This window comes from Macrobrachium rosenbergii, chromosome 55, assembly GCF_040412425.1.
Source record: "Macrobrachium rosenbergii isolate ZJJX-2024 chromosome 55, ASM4041242v1, whole genome shotgun sequence".
Classification (NCBI taxonomy): Eukaryota; Metazoa; Arthropoda; class Malacostraca; order Decapoda; family Palaemonidae; genus Macrobrachium; species Macrobrachium rosenbergii.
In genome coordinates this window covers 18,387,215-18,402,858 of record NC_089795.1, presented here as the reverse complement: position 1 = coordinate 18,402,858, position 15,644 = coordinate 18,387,215, and the positions used below count along the sequence as shown (strand labels likewise).

The 15,644-nt window shown below is 38.6% G+C and overlaps 1 protein-coding gene across 3 annotated transcripts in view; it reads left to right on the top strand.

Annotated features, from left to right (window-relative positions):
- The window catches only part of LOC136835648 (formin-2-like), a 344,992-nt gene that overhangs the window by 286,391 nt on the left and 42,957 nt on the right, over positions 1 to 15,644 (top strand). For all 3 annotated transcript variants that reach the window (XM_067099461.1, XM_067099464.1, XM_067099463.1), the window contains 4 exons: positions 2,606 to 2,800; positions 3,061 to 3,196; positions 6,562 to 6,654; positions 13,788 to 13,839. In XM_067099461.1, the coding sequence (XP_066955562.1) occupies positions 2,606 to 2,800; positions 3,061 to 3,196; positions 6,562 to 6,654; positions 13,788 to 13,839 (476 nt within the window). The remainder of the gene's footprint in view (positions 1 to 2,605; positions 2,801 to 3,060; positions 3,197 to 6,561; positions 6,655 to 13,787; positions 13,840 to 15,644) is intronic.

Genomic DNA, 15,644 nt, shown 5'->3' with positions numbered 1-15,644 from the left:
CAAAGCAAGTTGGAGGCTTTCCAACAATGCCACCATCCTTCAGACAGACTTAGTAGAGATTGCAAAAGCTTTGGAAGACTCCCAGCATAAACAAGGAGAAACAATGATTCACACCAACTCCAAAGGCGCCATTTAAGCCATAACCAAAGGGAAAACAAAGGAAAATATTGAACTCCTTACAAGTATCTGGGCAATTGCCTCTCTTCACTAAAACAGAGGCAGACAAATAACACTAAACTGGATCTCTATTCATGTGGGGATCTATGGAAATGAAGAAGGAGATGCCCTTGCAAAAAGTGTTCTGCAGTGCAGCAGCATAAGCATTAAACTGGGACCATAATTAACCTAGTTGAAAAGCAAAGCAGCAGCATACTGTCAACAGGAAGAAGCAAGCAGTGTCAGGCAGGCATCCCTCAAAGGTTCAAGAACTGCCAAATGGTATTTAGAAACCACCAATCTATAGCCGCATAACATATCCAGGGAAACATGATGCAAATTAGCCATCATTCTCAAATGAAGCTTTGGATATCTGTGCAACTGGTAAAGGGTAGAAAACAATCCAAGAGCATGCAGTTAATGCGAAATTGTCGCCAAAGAGCCATTAGAGCTCTATTTCTAGAATGCCCAGAAACTACCCAGTTAAGAGAAAGCTACATAGATAACGATAGAACAGCCATGAAACTATCGAAGCGCATCCGTGAAAACCTTAAGGATTTAACTAGTTTTGTGTGTTCCTACTCGCCACCAAGGTAGGAAGAAAGCAAACGACTCAACTATCGTTTTGTGAACGCTAGGGACTTTGCTGGATCTGTCCATGATGAGAAATATTGTCAAATGCTCTGAATCATCTGTGGAATCTTCATCTCTAACCACCATTTTTCTTTCAGAAACTTCTCCCTTCACACCCTAAGCAAAATCCCCCTCCCCCCATTCTCCTTACCTTTTACCTTTCCTCGAATGTATTTTCCCTTCCCCACCCCTTCTCGCTCTTTTCCCCTGCTGCTTCTCCGACAAAAAATTTTTCCTTTCCTCCATCGATTGCTTCTTAATGATCAATGCTTATGTGCTATCAAGGAAATGAAGCGCAGTATGATAACTCCGCAGATATTTTCAACTCATACCATTTCACTGGCACAACCATAGTCAGAATAGAGATAATCATGTTCATATCCTGTAGTACACCTTCTCATCAAAAAATGACTTATGGGCTGCTCTGTGAGCACGAACTTGTGATGGAATGAAGCCAGCTCAGTCAAAACCAACAACAACAACAGACTGTAAGCCAGTAATCTCTTGAATATCCCAGAGAGTGGTGAAACAGCTTTCATGACAGGAAACAATAAATAGAAGGTAGAAGTCTGTGCATTCTTCACCGAAGATTGACATATGAGAACTGGAAAAAACTCTGATGATATGAAGATATATATATATATATATATATATATATATATATATATATATATATATATATATATATATATATATATATATATATATATATATAATAATGTACAGTAGAACCCGGTCCTCGACTGTACTAGAACTCGAAATAATCGGATTTCAACACGAAATGTTGAGTAAATTTTGCGTCGGAGTTCAAACAACAAACCGGAATCCGACCCGATGAATCCTATGATGTTTGTAGAAAAAGAGTTTCGGGCAGCTGCTGCTGGTTGGCGTTGTTGGTGGCGTTCTTCCCATGCTTATTTAAAAGCATTTAAAGCCCACACATGCTGCTGCTGCTGCTGTTGAAAAACAAGCCATATTATCACATTAAATTAAAAATACAGTATTTATAAACCGAATTACTGTATGTCTGTTATCATAAAATTAAGAAAAATTTCTGAAATTACGTTGGAACTCGGCAGCCTTTGGCAGATATAAACAAACCATAGCGCCGCCCTGATGGTGTATCGCTATACTAATTAGATAAACATTCAGAATGTTTATGTAATTAGTACCGCGATACACCACCAGGCCGGCGCTATGGTTTGTTTATATCTGCCACAGGCCTGCCGAATTCAACATAATTTCGAAATTTTCTTAATTTTATGATAACAGACATACAGTAATTCGGTTTATAAATACTGTATTATTAATTTCATGTGATAATATGGCTTGTTTTTCAATGTTATCATTATTAACAACAGTTTTCATGTGTAACTGTTACAGTACATTCTGGTAGTGCCTATAGGCTACTTAGCCTAGCCTACGGCTCTCGGTATATCATCGGTAATACAGCCGCATTGGTCATAGGCCAACTTTTTTGATACAGTATGCATTTAAAAATGTAAAAGTGCTTTTGATACAGGTAAGTTATTCAACTCTGAACCTATTTAACTGTAATTTGTGTAAAGTTTTGTATAAAAAGGCAAGGTTGGGGTAATGACTGGTGGTCAGGAATGGATTAATCCATTTTCAGTTATTTCTTATGGGAGAAATTAACTCAGAATTCGACAAAATCGAATCTCGACACTGCTTCTGGAACGAATTAGCGTCGAGAACCAAGGTTCTACTGTATATATTTATATGTGTGTGTGTGCATGTATTGTGTATAATATTTTGTTTGTGGATAATTCTTATTAAAAGTCCTTGAAATTTTCAGTTATTAGTTAATAGTGACCAGCTGAAAAAGATATTTGGTCTAGTTTTGGCCCTTGGTAACTACATGAATGGTGGTAACAGAACAAGAGGGCAAGCAGATGGATTTGGTCTAGAAATTTTACCTAAGTTAAAGGATGTAAAAAGTAAGGACTCAGGCTTCACCTTACTACATTTTGTTGTGGATAAGTACATTGAGGTAAGGAAAATTATATATTTATCCTTGTTTCATTGTTTTTTTTTTCCCTCAGTTAGTTTCATGTAAAATATGCTGCAAAATTTCATTGTAGAGTACAATTACCATTATTATTGTTGATCTTGATATATTTCCTGTGCATATACAGCACAATAGTATGTGTACTTTGTAACTATAGTCATTTGGGTAAGTAATCCAGAAAGTTTTATCACATGCAATAGAAAACCTTTACTGTTTAATTACTTACATGTTTTTTGGAACAGAAATATGAAGGGGAAGATGCTGGCACAGATAAAGTTGAACCTCCAGTTCCTGATCCATATGTTGTTCAAAAAGTTAGTACTCTTAAGTTTGAAGACATGGAAGCAGATATGAAGGAAATCGAGAAGAATCTCAAAGGTAAGAACTTTTCTCTGAAGAAATCTTTTGATCTACTTAATGCAATAGTAAACATTACATATTTTTGAAAGGTACTGTTGCCATAGTCTAGCTGTGAAAGGTTGAGAATTTCCTATAATTAGCGGAGTTGGCACGTTTGCCATCTTGCCGAAGGAGGTATTTAATCTTAATCCAAAAAGGTACACTTTCAGGATTAGCCCTGAGGTTAAGGTTAATCCTGAGAATAGATATATCCAAGTGTACTGTCCAGCTATTTGTTTTTGCTTACAAGTAACTTTGTTTTTAAGTAATGTGTGCAATGCATGCATTCATGCATATATATATATATATATATATATATATATATATATATATATATATATATATATATATATATATATATATATATATATATATATATATATATATATATATATATATTATATATATATATATATATATATATATATATATATATATATATATATATATATATATATATATATATATATATATATATATATATACAGGCAGTCCCCTGGTTTGACAGGTCCGGCTTACGATGTTCCGAGGTTACAATGCTTTTCAAATATATTCATCAGGCTTGACTGTGAGACATGTGCTGGTCAGAAGTCCCAGTCTTGGGAATCTGAGACACAGGTTCCTCTCATGGGGACATAGCAGAGATGGACATTCCATCTTTGCAACAATTCTTAGAGAGGACTGTAATTTAGAGCATCTATATATCTTTGTTAGGGAGGCAGGCCTCCTCAACAAAATTTAGATCATATACAGTACCTGTTTGTGTATGTATGTATATATATTATATATATTTTACAGATATGATTATGTATATATATTTTAATGCATTCCTTACACGAGACTCCTTTTAAACTTATTTACAGTACAGTATTTATGTTTTTACTTTTCTATCTAATTTTATTACGGCATCAATAACCTAGGTGTTGTGATGCCAGTTTTAATAGGCACAAATCAGTCAATCAGTCTTGAAGGCAACTATGTGAAAAATTTCTAGGCTTGTCAAGAAAACTTAATCTTAAGAAGGTTAATGTTTCGGGTCTGTGTATTTTATACTATCACCTTCAAGTACATTGTATTCATCAAGAGAGATTTGACATCTACTTCAGGATATTTTATTTTCTTTGGGTCCTACTTTAGAAATTTCATGCACAGGTATTTTTAAGACCTTAAAGATAGGGGCTATTGTGGCAGTTGAACAATTACTTTCATGCTATATCAACCCTACAGTTCACTTTGCACTACAGGTTGACCATCACTAATCCGGCAATCAGTAGTCCGGAACAATCAGTAATCTGGCACAAATTTCGGCTAGAGTAATTTCTAATGTTTCCGCGCTAATATTCAAATTTCCCTGGTCACTGCGCTAACTCGCTCGCTGGCCACTTCGATTTGGTGGCTCAGTGTGCTGCATCAACAAACTGGTAGCCTAGTCTACATTATACTGAACTCTATTATACAAACATCAACATAACGAATGTGCATCTTTTTCATGGATCTTTTAAAAAGTTATGCTTTACTACATTGTTTCCAATTGCGTATATTCTCATATTTCTTTTGTATTATAAATTGCAATGTTTTGTTTTGGGAATCGATATCGCCGCATTTAACCAAGTTCAAAGCGCTTTTCTTGCTTCTAGTTAGCGTAAATGAATATGGATAGTTTATTTATTTGGGACAAGGATATTTTTCATTATATGAAGTGTTTTTAAGTCGAAATATAACTTGAATAGGTCTCGTTGTGAAATTAATTTAGCTATTTTTTCGTTAATATATGACGTTTGCGGGAATCGCGGCTGGCCGTTTTGGGGGCATGTTTTTTTTTTTTAGTAAAAAAAAATCAAGATTCCGTTTGCTATTTTATCTTGATTTCATCATAATACGAACTTTACGTATTTATCTTTTATTGGCGTGAAAACAGTAGTAACTTGTATTCTTTCATGCCCAGTAGTTTTGATTAAAATACACTCTCTCCAGTTTTATTTGCGGTCAAGTTTCATCCATGTTGCCGATGCACGATAATCTATAGTCATTAGCAGCTTGAATATTGTTTTCTCAGCTTCAGCTACAACTTGCAGCTTAAAGTTACTGTAGCAGTATATTTCCCTGCCGATCTTTTCTCCAAAGCGAACAAGGGTATAATGTAAAAAATATTTCAGTCCTATTGTACAGTAAAGTCATTTGTAACATAACTACAGTAATTGTGTATTACCGTACGATGGTTGAAATACTAGCACAACATTTGTTATCCGATACGATTATTAGCGAAACAACTGTTTCCCGTTCAGTTGTTTATTGCTGTACACATTTATGCAAGAGTATAACATTACTAACAATACTTTTATCATTCTCTTTTACTTTTTGAACTAGCAGATGGAATAAAGAGATGGAGGAAAAGAAGTTGTTCTATTGTAAGTTGGTCTCTCTCGCTGCCTGCGCGAAATCTAAAAATATTTCCTAAATATTTTCGTATTGGTATTAATTGCTAACTCCATCGTAAACTCGAAATATCGTAAGTCGAATTATCGTAACTCGAGCACTACCTGTATTTGATAATTGTCTTTATTAACCAACTTGTACTGATTTATGGGATATTTTAATTCTAGGGTGAGGTACTGTGTTTCGTGTATTCTAGCCTAATAAATGACTAATCCAGCAAAATGGCTAATCCAGCACCCTGTAGGTCCCGATGATGCCGGATTAGTGATGGTCAACCTGTATAATTTCACTCCTCACCTTGCTGAGCGTTAATTCCTCTTTCTCAGTGTTGCTGTTTTGAGTAATCAGACCAATGTTTCATGTGTAACTGGTTGCCATACACCTCCTGGTTGGGGCATGCTGGACAAGTTCCCTGTGCAAATATCTGTTCGATTTAATGCTTTTTGTAATGATGTGTCATGACGAATTTGTTTCATCAGTTATGTCACATAAAAATCCATTATTTTATGACTGCTTAAAGATGGTACTAATGTCATTGAGTGCCTTGTTAGGGACATATTTTAACATCCTATCAACCAGCTTTCCTTTGAGTACAGTACTTGATTATGAGGGTTAACTTTGTTAATAGAATGATGAGATTCAATATATGTAAGTGCATGTGAAAGTAGTTTTTGGCATTTTTTGTAGCTGTGTCATTTTTATTGATTCTGTAAGTTCTGTTGTAACATTTTATAAGGTTTTCAGTGTTATTAATGTAGGTTGATTGTTATGAGTTCTTACAAAAATGAATGATGATGCTGCAGTAATTCTTTGGGTAATGTGCAGAATTGGAATTCTGCTATAACAGTCTTCATTCACATTGTCACACACATCTGATTTTATTATTTATTTCAAAATTTATTTTTCAGTTTGTGAAAATCGTGCTGAAAAAGTCATAAAGAAGTCCGATGAAGAACATTTGCAGCCATTTAAAGATCGCATGACAGGATTTTTTGCAAAAGGTAATGCTTTGGTCTTGTTGAAAAGTTTCATTGTTGAAGATATGCAAAACATTCCCAAATTCTGTGCAAGTTTTGGTCTGTTACGTGAATTGTTTGAAACTTAATTCTCTTTAGAAAGCTCTAAATTTTTCTTCTTTAGACCATCCATTTTTGTGAGGATATAAATGTCCCGTGGTTCAGGGTGTGGGTGGGAATAGAGTGCCGTTGAGGTTTTAGATTTCATGCTTGTGTTTGGTCCTTATTTGGAGCTCTAAGGCACTTTTCAAGCCACCTACATACAGTGGAACAAAATATTTAAAAGAAGACTAGGTTTTACAAACAGTCATTAAGATTAAAGGGATATATAATCATTTTAATGCATACATTACATTTGGATTAACTCGTAAGGTCATTCCAGGATTACTGATATTCTTTAATTTCTCATTTCTCTTTTAAATCTCCTTTAGACAATCTTATGCAGATTGGGGTTAAAATGTGTAGACCTGGGCTTAAAATATTATTTTCCTATGGTGTATAAATGCAGATTGAAGTATATATATCTAGACAATATTTTTACATCTTGTAATTATACTATACTATTATGAGACAGTCAGTCCTATGTGATTTTTTACTAAGGTGCACAAAAAAAGCATAATTCTTCAGGCAATTTCTAAATGAATATGTGTTGTTTTATTCTGACATTTAATTCCTTACTTGTCAGACCCATATAAAGTGAATCAACAGTCCTCACAAGGGACTTTCATAAAGTACTATAAAGTGCTGCTGCTTGGGTGAAGATAGTTTCTTATAAGCATGTTTTGTTTTACAGTATTATTGTATGAAAAGATTACTTTTATATTGAATATTTTCAACATTGGTTTAATTGACTCAAAGAAGATGAAATAAGGCAGATAGAGGGTGTTTTTAGGTAAGTCTATCTTCCTGCCACTTTTATTATAAAATGTCTTCACAGCTGTAATGTAACAATTTTCTAAAATATGAGCTGGATAACATTGAAGTCCTTACCTATTTTTCTAATGCTCTGGAGTTCATTATCCAGGAATTCGGGAGCGACAACATGTAATGCTCACAAGAACATTGAAGAAAATATGGAGACTTTTATATTCACATGAAGACCTGAAAAATTATATATATACATTTTGTTGTTTTTCTATATACTGTGTACTATATACTCTAAGCTAAATATTTGTCAATCATTTCAAAGGTAAGGGTGTTGCCAAAAATGATTGCTGACAAGTGTTTGTAGTACTGTAAACAGCAGTGAATTACCAAATAGCAAGTTCTTTCCACATGTAGTGCTGACTTCAGTACCACTTGAGTATCACTATAGACTTGGCACATGTCCAAGCAGATATCGTACGCTGAAGATTGGGTGTCAACTGTATGCTTGAGGAATGTGATTGTTAAGGATTCCAGATGAAGCAATGTCATGGAGGGCTTGAGGCTATGAGCTGTACAGTAAGGAATACAAAAATTGATTTTAAAAGGGTACAAGAGAGAGGGAATAAAAGCAAAAATTATTACAAAATCATATAAAGGTGTTACAAATCAGAATTACTGATTTACAAAAAAAAAAAATGGCTGAAATATTAAAAGAATTAGGGGGGGGCAGGAGCCCAAGGCTCAGAACTTAAGGGACAGCAGTCACTTTTAGTGTAGTAAGGTTACATGCTCAGGCAATTGAGAGGTCTACCTTGCTCATGGCACAATTCCACTGAGCTCATCACATTGCATGGCTGAAATATACTACAGTATTCCACTATTCATAGGAGGTTGAAAGTAGTATAAAAGCTGGTTGGGGGAAATGGAGGGAGGTGGCGTAGGTAGTGTTTGACAGAAGAATGCCAACTAAACTGAAAATAAAGATTATTTTTTTTTTATTAGACTAGTGATGTGTGGTGCAAAAACATGGGTACTGAGAATGAAGGAAGAACAGAAGCTGGACCAAACAGAAATGAGAATACTGAGGTGGATTCTGGGAATCTTGCCATGTGAAAAAAATTAAAAGTGAAGAAATTAGAAGTGCTGAGGTGCTAAAGATTACCGATATGATAAGAGTTGAGATTGATATGGTATGGGCATGTAGCAGGGATGAGGGGGAGGAAGTGAAGAGGGTTTGGCTTGAACCCATTAGAGGCAGAAGCTAAAAAGGGAAGAAGAGGATTAGTTCATTGTAGGCATATTTTCAAAAAGTAATATAAGATGTATGGATGGTTTTAGGTTTTTTATTGTTATAGAATTTTATTTTCTCAAATTATTATGAAGTGTGCTAACAAACAAAGTTTTTTTCATTTTATTGCTCTGTAGGGAAAATCATGGCTTTTTTTTATTTTTACTAAGGTGAAACAACACACCTCATTTGAGTATTTGCAATAATAAGAAGAGTTAAATGTTGAAAATATATCTGGGAGTTGTTCCTCCCAGATATGGTTTTGCTTTCATAAATGAGTATTCCAGTGCACGGCACACTTCTGCTGTGTATTGACTAAAAGAAAAAGGAACTGGTGTAGGTCTGCCTCGGCCATTGTGTTGCTTGATAGGATACACTTTGTGCTGATGTTCTTTGTGTTTTCCCTTCATGTGTTAAAATTGAATCGTGTGAATTGTAGAGCCTTTTCTAGGTTGTGATGGCTGTGTGTAGGCCTGTATGTGATACCCAAGTGGTTTTTGCTAGGGCCTATGTGTGTGTGTTTTCTGTTTTTGTTTATCACTCATGTGTATTGTGTTTGCCCCCTTTGTTTTAGAGGGCTACCAAGGGTGTGAAGCATAGGATTTGTCATTGTGAGGGCAGAGAGAAGGATTACAATAAGTTTGTAACCTGTGGTATTGATCTGCATTCTATCTGTATTTCATGTAGAGGAAACGAGTGCTTGAGAGACTCCATTTGTGTCAGGTGTGAGGGGTGAAGTGCCTGACAATGGAGCCTCTATGAGAAGCACTGAAGGGAGCAAGAGAAAGATGCTTCATCAAGGGAGACTACCCTTAGCCCATCTCCTCGCCCTCTTTCAATTCTTCCTGCCCCTCAAAACCTTTGTCGGAGATGGCGGTCACCTGCACTTTCCAAGAAGGACATAGTAGGAGAATTTGTGGAGAAAGTGTTCACCCTTCTTCAGTCTCAAGAGGGTTCAAGAACCCAGCATGACAGACCATGGGACTCACTCCAGTTTACCCCTTTTCCATGCACCCAGTCAGCCAAAGAAGGGGGAGACTTGAGCTCCTGACCCCCCCACCTCCTGCATCAAAGACTAAGATTTTTGTCTCATTGAAGAGATGTATACAACAAGCTGAGGGAGCAAACTTCCTTGAGGTGGCAGAGTTGGAACAGCAGGAACAGGAGCTCATCTTACTTGAGGAGAGACTCCCAGGAGCATCAGAGCTTTATGGTGCCTTGGTCGGAGTCACATCGACTGGAACAGAGTGCCTCTCCAGTCAAGTCTTTCCCCCTCCGTCTTCCCCAGTCTCTGACTCCAGTCCTGCCAAGATCACACCCTGTGGAGGCAAGGTTAGCATTGAGATAGGGCGTCCCCACAGGTTGGAGCCATGTCAGGACTCCTCCAATCTGGATAGCTAAGAAGAATCCACTTAGGCCGAGCCCTTGAACTCAGAGAAGGAGCAGGGGTTTCAAGAGATCATGACCCTGAGAAGGCAGATTCATGGATTTGCCAAGCTCGCCCCTCTCTGTGTCATTGCCACCTTTGTTCTTGTGCCTGGTCCCATCCCCTCCCCCCCCCACCACATTGCAGGGCCTTTTAGCTGAAGTAAACGCCCTGATCACTGGCTAGAAGTAAGTGCTGTGCTGCAAAAGGGGATAATTGAGGTGGTGGAGGAACAGTTGCCAGGGTTCTTCAGCCACCTCTGCCTGGTGGAGAAATCCTGAGGGGGATGGAGACCGGTAATAGACCTGTTAACCCTGAATAGCTTCATGCAGCAGACTTTGTTTTCGATGGAAACAACCCAGTCAGTATTAGCTTCCATCATAAAGGGAGACTACATAGTCTGAATAGACCTGTAGGCTGCCTACCTTTACATCTCAATCTGCCACTCATCAAGAAAATTCCTGTGGTTCATCTGTCAACAGATAATGGACCAGTTCAAAGCCCTCTGCTTCAGTCTTGTGACAGCTGCAAAGGTCTTCGCTTGGGTCTCCCATCTAGTGTCTACCTGGGTCCACTTGTATGGAATACAACTTAAAAGGTACCTTGACAACTAGCTCAATCCTCAGGTTGTTGATCCAGGTGCTAGGTAAGGATAAGGACCAAGTGTTGGAACTGTGCCAAGAACTGGAAATGATTGAGAATCTGGAGAAGTTGGACCTGGTGCCCAAGCAGGAGATAAAGTAGCTGGGGACAAAGACAGACAGTCTGCAAAAAGTGGCACAAGGGTTCATGGTGGGGTTCACCTGACATCTCTTGAGAAGTTGGTGCTTAGGGAGGGATCCCACCTTTGGTCCTTGCATTGGCAGCTGCCAGAGAAGTTACCCCATCAGCTGATTCTGGTGAGCAAGGAAGTGAAAAGGGATTCGAGTGGTGATTAGGCTGTATCCCTGCAATCTCTGGCAAGGCGTGCCACTCGGTAAGCCACCCCCAGAAGGACTGGTGTTCGATGCCTCCTGAAGGGGTGGGGAGCCTAGGAGGCCAAGGAGAGCAAGGAGCATAACACCCTCCATGAGATGAGAGCAGCATGGTTGGCACTACAGAACTTCCAAGAACAAATGAAGGGCCACTCATGGTCGTGATGAGCAACAACCCCAGTGTAGTGGCCGACTTCAACAAGGCTGAACTTTATCACCCAAACTGTGTGTGTTGGCAGTGAAACTGCATGGCTGATTAGAGGAAGCAGAGGTGGACCTGACAGCAAGGTACATCCAGGATAAAGAAATGTGGTGGTAGATCAGCTGAGCTGAAAGGACCAGATCATGGGGACAAGAGTGGTACCTGCATAAGGAGGTGGCTGACAGTCTGCTACACTCTACTGCTCTCTGGTGCCAGACCCTAGAGCTGTTCTCCGGTGCCACACCCTAGAGCAGTGACGCTAGACACCTTCTGACATGCATGTGATAACATGGACGTGTATGCCTTTCCCCAGTTCAGCCAGCTGAGAAAGGTCCTAAACTGTCTGCTCACGTCCAAGGGCCTGTGGATGATGGTGGTGGTCCCCTTATGGCCAAAAGCAGAGTGGTATGAAGACGCACTGATGATCGACATACTAAGAGAGCTCCCTGAGGCCCCCACCTCCTAATTCAAGAACACATCAGGAGGTACTGCTAAGCAGGTGTCTTTCAGGGAAAGTGGGCTGTTTTCTGTGATTGGTGCCATTGGAGGGGTCACTCTCCAATCAAACCCTATCTACAAAGATTGGCTAACTTCTTAGTATACCTCCTCCGGAGGGTCTCTCAGTGGCAGCAGTCAAGGGATGCAGGGCAGCCCTCACACAAGTATTCAGACCGAGAGGGATAGACCTGTCTGCCTCCTGGAAGTTACCAGTGGTAACAAGCATTCCTCCTAGGGAAGTAAGGGCCCCCAAATGGGGCATGACAAGACTTTTAGCAAGTATCATAGGCCATTCGTATGAACCCCTGAAGATAGCATGAAACAGGGATCTAATGTTGAAGACAGTTTTCCTGCTGGCTCTAGCCTTGACCAAGAGGGTTAGGGAAATTCACAGCTTGCCCTACAGTGTCTCCCATCTAGAAGGTAGGATCTCCTTGTCCTTCAAGTTCGTGCCAGAGTTCGTGGGGGAAAGAGACACAACAACCTTGTTTTTGAGAGAGTTTGTCTGAGGAGAAGGAAGAGATGCTGTTGTGCCCCATCAGAGCTAGCAAGCACTACCTGAGGAGTTCAGCAGCACACCAACCAGCACGCAAGAGACTGTTCCAGAGCATGGGCAGAAAGGTGGTGTCGAAAAACACCATCTCCTCCTGACTAAGGGAGGTCATCATCAAGGCTTACACCTCTAAACAAGAGGGGGACAGGGGGCCCCCCCACCTGAAAGGGTGAAGGCCCATCTCATCCGAAGGATGGTCACCTACCAGAAGAGCCACTCAGAACTCCAGATGTTGAAGATGGGAGTGTGAAAGAGACAGTCCATGTTCATGGCCTTCTACCTCAAAGACCTACCCCATAGGTCCCTGGACACTTTCACCTGGACCCCATCAAGTAGTGTAGAGGACTGTAGAGCCCAACATGAGGAGTTCTGCCCAGGGCGTGTGCCACTTTACAATCCTGAAGGAGTGCGATGGAAGAAACAACTACTGACCAACCAGTCCTAGTCAGTTTGAACCCCCTATAGAATGAAAGTGAGTACCACAGGGGCAACGCCCTTGTAGTGTAAGGTGCATGACCCACACAGCTGTTGCAGTGCAGGGTAGGGCCATGGGAGAGTGAGTCGTCAGGGTAGGCCCCTGACCCAAGAGGATAGTAGTCTGGTGAATTAGGGGTGTGGAGTGCCGGTCAAAGGAGAGTAGTGAATTTGATTCACTCCCACCTGTTAAACCTAATAGCAGGTAGATCATCCTCACACCTAAGGGATGAGGCTCCATTTATGGAATTTGAAAGGAATTTGTATTTTTCCTAGGTATACCAACTGTAGCTTTTATAAGACTAACCCACCTCTGCCATCCCCCTTCGCTCCAGTTCTACCTTATTTGGATTGTGCAGGACCCACTAAAACTTAGTGAGTCCTGGGATTGTGATACTTTCACAATCCTGACAATGCCCAAAGAAGGCCAACAGAGGTAAGGGAAGGAGGCCCTAGGCCTACCTAATAGTCTCCTGTTTTTTTAGTTAGTACACAGCTGGAGCACATAATGCAATGGAATACTTAATTTATGAAAGCTATGGCTTGTATACCTAAGAAAAATACAAATTACTTTCATATTTGGTATATTTAAACAATTTCAAAACATTGTAAATAATAATCTGTGTTTGATTATGGTTGACCCCATTGAGGAGCTTTTACCATTCATGATTCTGTTACTCTTGTGCATTAACAATTTTCCATGTTAATACACAAGTTTGCTGAACTTTAACAACTACACAATTTAATCATATTTCAAAATTTGTGACCATAAACTGTGATGGAGGTAAAATTATCTTTTTTGATATATTGTATACAAAATATTATTTTTCTTTCAGCAAAAACTGAGGTGGAAGCAGAGAACCAAAACTTGAATGACTGTATATCAGAGTAAGTACTTATTCCCCCATTTTATCAATGTACTCTCAGCAAAATTGTGTGATGAGCATCCCTTTTCTTGTGCACATGGAATTTGTTCATGGGTAATATTTCTGATATATAGAAATATGAAAAGGGATACCAGAAGTGAAAGTAAAGTACGCTGATATGTTACCATTTATGCAGGTTTTATTAACAATATAGCCTAATTTTTTACTGTTTGGATATCATTGACACTCATAGGAAGCAATGTGTATTTTTTATTTCATGTGATGAACTGAGAATTGTACTGTATATGCAAAAAGTGTTGAATTGAAAAATTGTCTTAAAAATAAAGCCAAAAATTTGAAGGACTGTATTAAGACAAAATTTCTCTTCTTAGGCCTAGAGCTACTTATCCATATCAGGAATTACAGATCTGAACCTTTTGTGACATTATCAATATTTTTCAATGAGTTTTAGAAGGTGGAGAGATTATCTAAACTCACTTAATGCCCACCAGAATTCATTACAATTACATTTTAACAACAGAAATCACCATTTGTTTCATCCAGCCTCATCACTTACTTAACCCTCAGTCATAGTCATTGAATGTTCCTAAGAACTGCTAACTTTTTGTCCAAAGGATAGTAGTATCAGGTATTGTGCCTATTGTGCAAGCTCCACCTGAAATTTTCAGTTTTCATCACTAATTGATATCACTCTTCATGGTCAGCAGTGCTTTTCACACCTACAATGTGCTTCCCAGTTTATTTTCTTTGGTGTTTTGGTTGCCTTACCCTTTGCTTTAATTGATAACTTTTTGTTATTCCTTTCATTCACCATTTAATTTCAATTTTGGTTAATTCAATGATATTGTTCTGTTCTTTGGTAATTAAGTGGCTCGAGCTTCTTTGGTTTCCTGAATAATTGTGTATACCGTATTTAGAGTCTAATCATGGAATTGGTGTTCTGTTTATCTTGGTTAGGATTTTCTAACAATCCTTAAGTATCCATGGTGTTTTTCTTACCACTTTACCTCTGACCACATGTATTTCTGAGGTCTCATAAGCTTACAATAGAGTTAAAAATTTTGATTGGTTAATGTTATAAACACATATTCTGTGTCTAAAGTGTTAATCAAATATATCTAACTGGACTACCCAAGGTTATCAATATATATGAAAACATAGAAAATAAAGAATATAATTCTTATGTTCAGCTCTGTCCAAAGCACTTGATAGCACTCGCCCTAAAATTTTAACTAGCGAATTAGCTAAAATCATTGTGGATTCGAGAATTGCATCAGCAATCCTGACCAGTAAATCAATCGTACCCTCTCCTGGGCCCATTGCCATTCTTGATCTATATCAGTTAGCTACCTCAATATATATGAAGTGTCTCTACTTGTTATGCTGATGATACCTAGATTTTGTTGGTTGGGAACACAGAAAAGAGTCAGCAATTTAATAAATAGAGCTGGAAATATTTTTACGTTTGCAAAAATTGTTTTCATAACAGTTTCATACTGAAGGAATGCAGAATTCAGTTTTCTTTTGATCAAGATGGCATATCTCACCCACCCAGGTGAACACAAACATAAAGTTCAGTAATGTCACATGTGACCTGCCTGAGAAAGCTGGAAACATTGGTGTTTTCATGTACACTTAGCATGCTTTTTAATGTGCATTTTGATGAGCTACATACAGAGATAACTGGTACACCCTCTGTCTCAACAGAGTGAATGATAGATTTGAACCTGACTGTTGAGTTTTGGTGGTACAGTCTTTGGTGCTGAGTGCTTTAAACTACTGCCTACGGGCCTGGGATTTGATTGA